The sequence below is a fragment of the Pantherophis guttatus genome, chromosome 1 (genome assembly GCF_059756535.1).
Source record: "Pantherophis guttatus breed Tessera chromosome 1, ASM5975653v1, whole genome shotgun sequence".
Lineage (NCBI taxonomy): Eukaryota > Metazoa > Chordata > Lepidosauria > Squamata > Colubridae > Pantherophis > Pantherophis guttatus.
This window is the reverse complement of record NC_142063.1, coordinates 54,945,964-54,958,030: the sequence shown is the minus strand read 5'-3', so window position 1 is coordinate 54,958,030 and position 12,067 is coordinate 54,945,964. Positions and strand designations below refer to the sequence as shown.

Below are 12,067 nucleotides of genomic sequence, written 5' to 3'. Positions count from 1 at the left end.
TCTGAAGGCTTCCTAGAACTTCCTCGACTTTAAAAGTCGAGACCTCTCGCGAATCTTCTTATAGAAGCATCGCAATCCATTAGGGAGGGCTTCTGGATTACGTTGAGAGAAATTCTGATGTTATCATACAATTTTGGATCACCTAGATAGAATAGAATCGTGATCCCTACTACGCTCCTCCTTGTGACGTCGGTTCATTCAGAATAATAAAAGGCGGAGGTACCGCTTTACTCCAGGACAGAATTAAGCAGTGTTCGAAGGAGCTAAGGCACGGAAGTAACTGGAGTTTACAAGTAACCTGTTCGCCTCAAGAGCCACTCCATTCGGATTTTAATCTGGGATAGATATACCACCCTGAAGGGTTTGTATAATAATCCCAGGTTCTCCGACATGATGTTCCAAGGCTTCACCGCTGACTACGACGCCTCTTCCTCCCGCTGCAGTAGTGCTTCCCCGGCGGGGGACAGTCTCACCTACTATCCTTCTCCCGCGGACTCGTTCTCCAGCATGGGCTCGCCTGTTAACCCACAGGTGAGGAACAGGGACAGGGACTTGGGCCGGGGGTGGTTTGGGGTAGGAAGAACTTGACTGTTTCTCTATTGCTGTCGGGTCCGGTGGTCAATTCCTGTCGGGTACGGCAGTAACATTTAATGCAAGCGGACGGGGACTCAAAAGAGTTGATCTGACCGGCACGCGATGCATGCCTTTCTCTTCCTGATATTTTGTATTTTGCAATTAGTGTTATTTCTTGTCCCTTCTCATAGGGACTATTTGTCACTTCTCATAGGGACTATCAGTCGCTTATGGCGGGGGGGGGGGGGGTTCTGGTTTCGGCTCCTCTTAAATACTCTAGATTAACGGAGTGGGGTGGGACCTGAATCCGGCAGACGTGCTTAGCAGTGGGTGCGTAAAACAATTTCATTGATAAAACGCGACTTCATTCAGGAGACTCCGGAGCGACGTTTGCGTCAGCTCGGACGTCAGAGATATTTTTAACAAGACCCTGTTCATGTGTAGCTCGGTGATGGTGTTAACAGCGTCCGATTAATGCAGCTCAAGGGACTGCAGGCCGAGCTCAAAATAACCCACCAATCTCTTGGGCAAGAATGTAATCACAGCGTGCGTCGTATCTTTCTCCCTGCCCTCGCCTCTCCCGGTTTTTTTTTTTATATTAAATTTCCTGGTTTATGTCTTTTAGGATTTCTGCACGGAGCTAACTGCCTCCAGCACTAACTTTGTCCCTACGGTGACTGCCATCTCCACAAGTCCTGACTTGCAATGGATGGTCCAACCAACTCTGAGCTCTTCGGTGGCCCCTTCGCAGAATCGCACCCATCCTTATGGGCTCGCTGCTTCTCAAACTGGTGTATACCCAAGAGCTGGAATAGTCAAGACGACTGGAAACAGAGGGCAAAGCATTGGCAGAAGGGGCAAAGTTGAACAGGTGTGTACGTTACCTTTTGCCTGACAAGCAATTGAGAGGAAAAGTTCTGGTTTATGGGTTAGGTTTACACTTGGCGAGAAAGGAGGCATATTTAGCCCGTAGTTGACTGTTCCTTAGGAAGAGGAGGGCAGTCGCACGGAGGTCCCAAATAATTCTGCTAAGAGGTGGGTCTGCCCCTTAAGAATACTTTGGCTCGTTTGGCTCTACTGAGCAGCCTGTAAGACTTGCATTTCATAGCTGAGCCTTGAAGCGGAGGTAAAGGAAGAACAGGCATTTTCCGGGCTCTGGTACTAGTACTGACGGGCATGCTGTTCTCTCTCCATAGCTGACGCCAGAAGAGGAGGAGAAAAGGCGGATTCGGAGAGAAAGGAACAAGATGGCAGCCGCTAAATGCCGCAACCGGAGAAGGGAGCTGACCGATACCTTGCAAGCGGTGAGTATCCCCGGCTAGAGCTCGCCGGCTGAGCTCCCTATGCCCCTGCCTCCCTGCCCCCCGGCTCTTTTTCCGCCCAAGAGCTGACTGACTGGTCCCTCCCCTTCTGTGTGTCCGCAGGAAACCGACCAACTGGAGGAGGAGAAGTCCGCGCTCCAGACAGAAATCGCCAACCTGCTCAAAGAGAAGGAGAAGCTGGAATTCGTGCTGGCTGCTCACCGCCCTGCCTGCAAGATCCCCGAGGAGTTACAGTTCTCGGAAGAGCTGGCGGTCTCTTCCCTGGATCTGTTGGCCGATGCGCCCGTGGCCAGCTCTCCCGAGTCCGAAGAGGCGGCTTTCGCCCTCCCGCTACTGCCGGAGCCGACCCGGGCAGAGCCCGCCAGGGAGAGCAATGGCTTGGAGCTGAAGGCCGAGCCTTTCGACGACTTCTTCACCCGCTCCGCCCGCGGGACGCCGCGCTCTGTACCCGACATGGATCTGTCCGGCTCTTCTTCCTTTTACGCCGCGGACTGGGAGCCCCTGGGGCCAGCGGTCACCGCGGATCTGGAGCCCCTTTGCACTCCGGTGGTGACCTGCACGCCCTGCCCCAGCACCTACACCTCCTCCTTCGTCTTCACTTACCCGGAGACCGAGTCTTTCCCCAGCTGCGCAGCGGCTCATAGGAAAGGAAGTAGCAGCAACGAGCCCTCTTCCGACTCCCTCAGCTCCCCTACTTTGCTGGCTTTGTGAAGGGACTGAGTCCCCGAGCAATAATCGCGGGGCTGGGTGAAATCATCGTTCCTACCCCGTCTTGCTGCTGCCGCTACTGCTGCTGCCGCTGCTGTTCCTGCATGGGGCCTTAGGCCGCAAAGGAGCCACTCTCGGAGTCCCAAGGCCTGGGGAAGACGAAGCGCCTCCATGCTGGCGTGAGGTACGGGCAGCCCATCTGGAGTGAAATGACTTTGCTGAAGGACTGCTTCGCAGCCTCTCACAAGGCCCGATTCTTCTTCCAGAGATGTAGCAAATCGCATGGAATCTGTCTTGTCCCCACCCATGAGAACTAGCAGTTTCATAGCATGTTCAACATGGCTGGGTTGGTGACTCCCTTCCCTCCTTACTATTCACTAGCATTAGCTAATTAATCTGTTGGTTTAATGATTGGAATTTTGATATGGTGCTGGGTATCTAGTGCAGCTGATTAACAATAACTACTGTGTTCCAGGCAATATTGTGTTTTGATCACTTAGCAATTGTCTAACTTAACTGCGAAAAAGACAATTTCATTTTCTAGATTAATGAATAGCTATGTTGTCCATGTACTATAGTTCTTTGTTCATTAATGTCCATTGTAACTTTAACTGATCATACATCGTTGAAGTGGTCTGAATGGTTTGACATAAGTTTTCCATGAAAACGTTTTATTGTGTTTTTAATTTATTTATGAATATTTATATTTATTTTTTTCTACCTTGAGGTTGAAATGTGGAAAAGTGAATTTGAATGACACTTAAGCATTGTTTGCTTACTGTTCAAGATCCTGTCAATAAAAGCATTTAAGTCGAATGCTATAAAGGCTCTTTGGTTTCTTTACAATAACACTGATCTGAGAATGGATTGAAATTAACTGGGAGATAATTTAATACATTAAATACATACTTAAATCTTTGATTTCCTCAAAAGGATTGAGGTTAATAAACATTATTAGTATTAAATTAGTATTAAACTAATCCTTTGACTATATATCCCCTATCCTGCCCTTTCATCATAAACATGTTGTTGCTTTAATAATCCTGTTGCTTCAACATGTGCTAAGGCTAAGACAGTACAAAATTCTAATCACACAACATAGGAAAGCATGCTCTTGTTTAAGTAGAACATATTTCCAAGTAAATGTGTATAGCTGCACATATTCTGAATTTCTACACATATCAGTTGCACTATTAGTAAAGAACATTGGTTTAATAAGGATAGGTAACCATTATATAGCAACAAATTATATTTCCTTTAGCCTTGTGATTATTTCTGTTCAGATAAGTACAGTTTCATCACATCACACTTCCTGTTTATTTCCCTCTCCTGAACATATCTGACTTTGTTCTTTCATCTTCATTGTTTCCTACATCTACGCAGTGTTTCATTTTCCTCTGCCTCATGTCCTTCATTTGAAGTAAAGGCAAAAAATAGTTGTTCATTGGGGAAAGGGTTCATTGGGGAGAGTTTCAGTAATTGTTCAGATATTTCCCATGCTAAATTACGGTTCTATTTTTGATCAGAAAAACTAAAGTTATAATCAGTTTAGAAACATAACCACACTTTTTAGTGTATGTCTTGTTTCTTAATACACCTGTGTGCCAGATCACTCTTCAATTACAAACTCAAGTGGTTAGTGCCAAAAGAACTGTCTATGTAGGACTTACTGAGAAATAAAAGGTAGATAACAATATGCTTAGTACAGATCTTGGCTTGAAAAATGCAATTGTTCTTAATGAGCATAAGGTATGATAGTAAGGCTCCCAAAATAATGAGCAACCCTCTGCATTGTTAAGTATAGAAGAGCTGTGTGGTGAATATGAATGGGTTTGGAATTGGATATAGCATATTATTATTGGATAAACTAAATAATGATAGAGTGTTGACAATCAGAATGAAGAAAAACAATTTAGGGAAGGAAACAGAAGAGGGCATGGATGGTTGGAACCCTTAGAAAAGATGTCCAGAAATTTCACAAAATTAATACTCTGACAAATTAAAATAATAGTTTCTTTATCAAATAATTTGCCATTGTTAGTTGATGTAATGTGAGAATCTGTTGCAAATCATCTCATATTTTCAAAAGTTATCCAGTTAAAGCAGTATCCAGAAGTCCTTGAATATCTAAAACACAATTGTAAAGTAATATAACTACGTATTCCACAGTTTTTTGTTAAGTGATGTGAACATTTCTCAAAAGTTTGATATCACATTTATTCCTAGATATATGCACAGGAATTCAAGTTTCTGTAAAAGAAAATGAGAACTTAAAGCATAATATGAAGACCACATGTTTTCTGCATTAGGTAATATTTATTAACTTAACAAATCAATGTAAAATAATGTATCCAATTACAATGGAATGTACCTCACTGGTTTTATGGAGTATTTCTCAGATATATTTGCTGAGCTATTAATAATAAGATATTACTTTGGGAAATTGTCAATAATATTGCTTCTTAAATATAACAGTAAATAATTATTTGGAACATGATTTATGAAGTTGACATTAAAACCTCCAGTTAATTGTGTTTAATTTTTAAAGAATTTTTCATCATAAGAAGTCAGAGTTGTATAATGTTAAATTGCTTAAAAAGAACTCAAAACTTTTTGTATTTTTTCATTATAACATTATATACAGTGCTCAAAACAATAAAGGGAACACTTAAACAACACAATGTAACTCCAAGTCAATCACACTTCTGTGAAATCAAACTGTCCACTTAGGTAGCAACACTGATTGACAATCAATTTCACATGCTGTTGTGCAAATGGAATAGACAACAGGTGGAAAGCATAGGCAGTTAGCAAGGCATCCCCAATAAAGGAGTGGTTCTGCAGGTGGTGACCACAGACCACTTCTCAGTTCCTATGCTTTCTGGCTGATGGTTTAGTCACTTTTGAATGCTGGCGGTGCTGTCACTCTAGTGGTAGCATGAGACGGAGTCTACAACCCACACAAGTGGCTCAGGTAGTGCAGCCCATCCAGGATGGCATATCAATGCGAGCTGTGGCAAGAAGGTTTGCTGTGTCTGTCAGCGTAGTGTCCAGAGCATGGAGGCGCTACCAGGAGACAGGCCAGTACATGAGGAGACGTGGAGGAGGCCATGGGAGGGCAACAACCCAGCATCAGGACCGTTACCTCCGCCTTTGTGCAAGGAGGGACAGGAGGAGCACTGCCAGAGCACTGCAAAATGACCTCCAGCGGGCCACAAATGTGCATATGGCTGCTCAAACGGTCAGAAACAGACTCCATGAGGGTGGTATGAAGGCCCGATGTCCACAGATGGGGGTTGTGCTTACAGCCCAACACAGTGCAGGACGTTTGGCATTTGCCAGAGAACACCAAGATTGGCAACTTCGCCACTGGCACCCTGTGCTCTTCACAGATGAAAGCAGGTTCACACTGAGCACATATGACAGACGTGACAGGGTCTGGAGACGCCGTAGGGAACGTTCTGCTGCCTGCAACATCCTCCAGCATGACCAGTTAGGCAGTGGGTCAGTAATGGTGTGGGGTGGCATTTCTTTGGGGGGCCGCACAGCCCTCCATGTGCTCGCCAGAGGTAGCCTGTCTGCCATTAGGTACCGAGATGAGATCCTCAGACCCCTTGTGAGACCATATGCTGGTGTGGTTGGCCCTGGATTCCTCCTAATGCACGACAATGCTAGACCTCATGTGGCTGGAGTGTGTCAGTAGTTCCTGCAAGATGAAGGCATTGATGCTATGGACTGGCCTGCCCGTTCCCCAGACCTGAATCCAATTGTGCACACCTGGGACATCATGTCTTGCTCCATCCACCATCGTCAGGTTGCACCACAGACTGTCCAGGAGTTGGGGGATGCTTTAGTCCAGGTGTGGGAGGAGATCCCTCAGGAGACCATCCGCCACCTCATCAGGAGCATGCCGAGGCGTTGTAAGGAGGTCATACAGGCACGTGGAAGCCACACACACTAGTGAGCCTCATTTTGACTTGTTTTAAGGACATTACATCAAAGTTGGATCAGCCTGTAGTGCTTTTTTCCACTTTAATTTTGAGTGTAACTCCAAATCCAGACCTCCATGGGTTAATAAATTTGATTTCCATTGATAATTGTTGTGTGATTTTGTTGTCAGCACATTCAACTATGTAATGAACAACGTATTTACTACGAATATTTCATTAATTCAGATCTAGGATGTCTTATTTTTGTGTTCCCTTTATTTTTTTGAGCAGTGTATTATTTCATACTTCTTTACATTGCAAACAAGTATTCACCAACAAATATTTAATGTTTAAGAGGTGAGTTGTCCAAGGTTTAAGTTCAAGTGGCATGGTTTAAAAAATAGGTACTGACATCCTGTATGATTTCCATAAGCAATCATCTTAAATAATTTTGGAAAATATAATTCTATAGCAGAAATATTTATTTTACAAAAAAAAAAAAAAAAAATTGGCCTTTTCACACGTAAGCCATAGGTTGAATTCTAAAATGAATAAGAATTTCATAAAGGGAAATTTCCTTCCCTTTCATCCTCCTCCTTGAAACCACTTGTATCTCCTTCAAAAGCTGTGAAGAGGACCAATCAGAGGTGGTATTCAGCAGGTTCTGACCAGTTCTGGAGAACCGGTAGTGGAAATTTTGAATAGTTCGGAGAACCGGTAAATATCACCTCTGACTGGCCCCGCCCCCATCTATTCTCTGCCTCACAAGTCCAGGGCCGGATTTAGATGAAAAGAGGCCCTAGGCTATTCCACTTATGAAGCCCTTTCACCTATAGTGAAAGTGTAATTTTAATTTTGCTAACAATTTGAATGTAGGCCCCTCTTGATCTTGAGGCCCTAGGCTGAAGCCTAGTTAGCCTATAGGAAAATCTGGCCCTGCACGAGTCCCAGTTGATCGGGAGGAAATGGCGATTTTGCAGTAACCTTCCCCTGCCACACCCACCAAGCCACGCCCACAGTAAAAAAAATTGAATCCCACCACTGGGACCAATGTATTCTTTGGACCACATAGAACCAATTTTATGGCTAATTGGTAGAATTGACATGACTGGAAAATCATTGAAATTGGACTTAGTTTCAGTTTCCTATTCATTTTACAAAATAAATAAATCTGGGTGAGCCAAATTCCATGTACACATAGAGCCTAAGGGCATCCCATTTTCTTTCTGATTTAAAATTAGGATAGAATTGTAAATCCTCCTACAGGGCACCATTCTTCAGTCTGTCTCTTGACAGAGTTAGCTTATATGACTAGACAACTTGTGATTTGTTGGGTATATTTCAGATATATTTTCTTACCAGATTCCTCAATGCCTTCCAATTTACTGCCCTTACTGGAAAAGTTGGAGTATATTTAGAGATGCATCTGCCTTGAAAATGCCCATATTGAACTGTATACACAGTCAAACATCAGCATAAGAAATATTTTATGGTATTTTGAATTATGGCATAAACTTGTATACTAATTTTGATATCATAAAATGTTTTATAAAATTTGTCAAATTTCAATTTCACAGGAGTCATGGCTCCAGATTTTGGATACAATCTGTAAGTTAGCTCACTTGGTTCAAAAATTGTGCCCTATGATGCATCATTTTGTTTGGTTAAAGATTATGGGAACACGAGTTTTAATTATATCAAGAACAAAGAACTATTCAAAGTATACATATACTGGTAGTATGACAATAATATTACATACATATATACATATTATTCCATTTGACTGTGCAGTGATATGCAGGGTCCAGAAAAAAAAGGCATACTAAGACAAATTTCAGACTTAAAATGAGGAAAAGAAAAGAAGAGGAAATATATTCTAATACCACTCACTATGTTCCTTTCTATCTTTATATTCTAAACCACAGGTGTCCAACCTTTTGGTTTGCCTGAGCCACACTGCTTGGGCCATATATAAAATATATAATATAGTTAATGTACATAAATCACATATTAATGTTAAGAGTTTATCAACTTATGGGGTCACATTATTCACTCTCCGGAGCCACATGCAGCCCATGGGCTGAGGGCTGGACACATCTGCTCTACACCATTCTTGCTTTTATTAATTTACATACTATTTCATAATTGTGTGACAGTATACCATATCTACCCAGTTTATTTGCTTGTTAGTTTAATAAGCTGACTCAGTTGCTGTAACTCTAAGCAATGTATAACCACACAATGAATATAATAATAAAATTTAAAGGAACAAAAGAAAAGCAGTCACAACAATAAAAGAATTAAAACCCACATGGGGAACAATGCAACAATTGCTGCAGTTGTTCACATTGAAGTCAATAGCAAAACAGTGAATGAACAAAGCTTTCCTAAACCATAGGCTAGGAAGGCTTATATGAACTTTGGAGGAGGGGGCAAGGTGCTAATCCAGAAGACAGAGAGAGCTGCACAGGAGCTTTAGCTACAAGTTCACTAAAAAGCAAGGGTGAAATCCAGCAGGTTCTGACAGGTTCTGGAGAACCAGTAGCAGAAATTTTGAGTAGTTCGAAGAACAAGCAAATACCACCTCTGGCTGGCCCCAGAGTGGGGTGGGAATAGAGATTTTGCAATATCCTTTCCCAGGAGTAGGGAGGGAATGAGGATTTTGCAGTATCCTTCCCCCAGGAGTGGGGAAGAATGGAGATTTTGCAGTATTGTAGGAAGTTACACCCACCCCTTTCCTAGAGGAATGAAATATTTTGGGAAATATTAAAAAGGCAGAATATTATGTTTCCCTGGTTGACAAATGGAGAAGCATGTTTTAAAGACGAAGCAGCTCCCATCTTCCTGCCCCCACCTTTTGTCAATGGGCCAGAGGCAGAAACTCAATCTTTGTCAATGGACCATCATCTGCAACACAATAGGACCCATCTAGCAACAGAAACTAACACTATAGGACCCATCTAGCAACAGAAACTCACCACATGGCACCTGGGAAGATTACATCAACCAGCAAGGCTAGCTGAGACCCCCACCCCCTGGGAGTCTGACAACCAATCAGGATACTCTTTCTGGGCCCCAGGAAGTTCAAAGCCAGAGAGGGCATAAAACCTGGGGACTCGCTGCGTCTCGCCCCTTTTCTGTTCAGGAACTCGAACCATGTGATCCTGTCCACCACCATTAAACCATCTTTCCAAGCAGTCTCCATGTTTCCAGTGTCTTTTTCCCCACTTGGAGCTGAACCCAGAAGGATATTTCTTCCAACAGTATCCTTCCCCTGGAGTTGGATGGGAATGGAGATTTTGCAGTATCCTTCCCTTGCTACGCCCACCAAGCCATACCATGCCCACCAAGCTATGCCCACAGAACCGGTAGTAAAAAAAATTGGATTTCACCACTGCTAAAAAGCCATTGCTTTAATGATAGGATCTGAAGTATACCAGCTCTATCAGATTTTATTGGGTGGGCAGAGACAATTGGAAAAAGGCAACTCTAGCCATTCATGTTCAGAGCCATGAAGGCTTTATAGGTGATAACCTGCCCTTGAATTGCACAAAGCAATGGCAGTAGGAGCAACAGTTGTCTTGCAGTTAATCTCTAGATTAAATATAGTAGCTTGCATAGAATAGCATGAGTTATTTGGTCACCTCTGCGACATATGATTAGCCAACATGCGCCAGGTACTCTCAGCAAGGAACATTGACTATGGCCTGACGTGACTAAAATTAGAAAATTAGCCTACACCTTTTCTCTGTTTTATTACAAAGCATTGGGTGAAAGGTGCTTGTTACATAATCTATAGGTGGGGAAGCTTATGGCAAACATCCAGCGTTGCCAACTAATCACTCCAGCAGATCTTTGGACCTTTGGCTGCCACTTGATGGAAAAAGAGCAGCAGGTCTCTATGTTGGAGACAGCAACACTAGTTGCTCTGCTCTCCTTCTATACCTGAGACAGTGTTTTTCAACTTCCCAATGTTAGAAGAAATATCCTTCTGGGTTCAGCTCCAAATGGGGAAAAAGACACTGGAAACATGGAGACTGCTTGGGAAGATGGTTTAATGGTGGACAGGATCACATGGTTTGAGTTCCTGAACAGAAAAAGGGCGAGATACAGTGAATCCCGAGGTTTTATGCTTTCTCTGGCTTTGAACTTTCTGGGGCCCAGAAAGAGTATCCTGATTGGTTGTCAGACTCCCAAGAGAGTGGGGGTCTTAGTTAGCCTTGCTGGCTGATGTAATCTTCCCAGGTGCCATGTGGTGAGTTTCTGTCCTAGATGGGTCCTATTGTGTTGCAGATTATGGCCTGTTAACAAAGGTTGAGTTTCTGCCTCTGGCCCATTGACAAAGGTGTGTATGGGGGAGGCAGGAAGCTGCTTTGTCTTTAAAACATGCTTCTCCATTTCTCATCCAGGCAAACATAATATTCTGCCTTTTTAATATTTCCTAAAATATTTAATTCTTCCAGGAAAGGGGTGGGTGCTAACTTCTTACACCAATACTGGTTGCGGAATCCTGGGAATTGAAATGCATAGAGTGAAATGCATACTGGTCTGAAGTATTGGGTAAGGGCTTTTTTCATGGGGGCAATATAGCTATTTTTCTGACCACATCATTCATAATATGAAAAAATCAAGCTTGTACATCAATTAAATACAGTATATCCCATATATCTTATGTTCTTCCTATACAAACTCAAGCTGATAGGGCAGAGAAGTGGAAATCAAAAAAAGATTGACTGAAAATGGATGAGAATAGATGAATAAATTTCTCAAAACAGCTCTGCCCTTACTGCTCTGATTGTAAGAAAAATGAACTTGTAACAAAAATGGAATTCTCTGGCTCCTTCGATGGTGGGGAGGAAGAGGGAGGGAATTCCTCAACTTCAAATAAAAGCAGCAAAGCAAAAGTAAAAGTCTTGAAACTTTGCGTGACTTCATATAACTCTTAGCCATCGCGTTGATCTTCTACTTCTACAACTCCGGCCCGCTTCCTACTGCGCCTGCTCGTGTTTATTATTTGGTTTCTAGGGTGTTCCGCAGGATACGTCACAGCGCCATGACGCTCAGCAGCCCGCAGAGACATTAGGAGCCGACGGCGTGACGGACGCTCTTCCGGTCGTGACCATATATGGAAGGGAAGGCACGTTCCTCTGCCGACGCTTGTTTCTCCCATGTTGTTGTGCGGGCACGCGTCGATGGTTCTCGCTCCGGGAAGGTTCCAGAATGGAACGGAGCTTAAGTAGAAATCGAGGGCGGCGGCGTGGAAGGGTGAATGGGGCAGTCTTGTCATTCTTCGTTAGCTCTAAATTGTTAGTTTCCTGCTTCTCCGAAGTTAAGAAGATGTGAGTGGACGGGAGTGTTTGCAGACTGTTGCATCAGCCTGCAAGGTCGGGGAGAGGTTTGGTAATGTTAAAGCAGGTAAATGCACTCTCGGTGCAATGGGCTGCAATTTTATGAACCTGCAGTTACAAACTCCTGATGTCGCGCATATATTAAAATACGGACGTTATTTTCCTTCTCCGTTTAGTGTTTTAAATG

General features: G+C 43.3%; 1 protein-coding gene across 1 annotated transcript; it reads left to right on the top strand.

Moving 5' to 3' along the window:
* Nucleotides 1-3,428, top strand: FOS (Fos proto-oncogene, AP-1 transcription factor subunit). The gene is made up of 4 exons (XM_034418139.3): nucleotides 1-531; nucleotides 1,199-1,444; nucleotides 1,770-1,877; nucleotides 1,998-3,428. The coding sequence occupies exons 1-4, from the start codon at nucleotides 391-393 to the stop codon at nucleotides 2,604-2,606; spliced, it is 1,104 nt and encodes a 367-aa protein (XP_034274030.1). The 5' UTR covers nucleotides 1-390; the 3' UTR covers nucleotides 2,607-3,428.
* The last annotated feature ends 8,639 nt before the right edge of the window (nucleotides 3,429-12,067 follow it).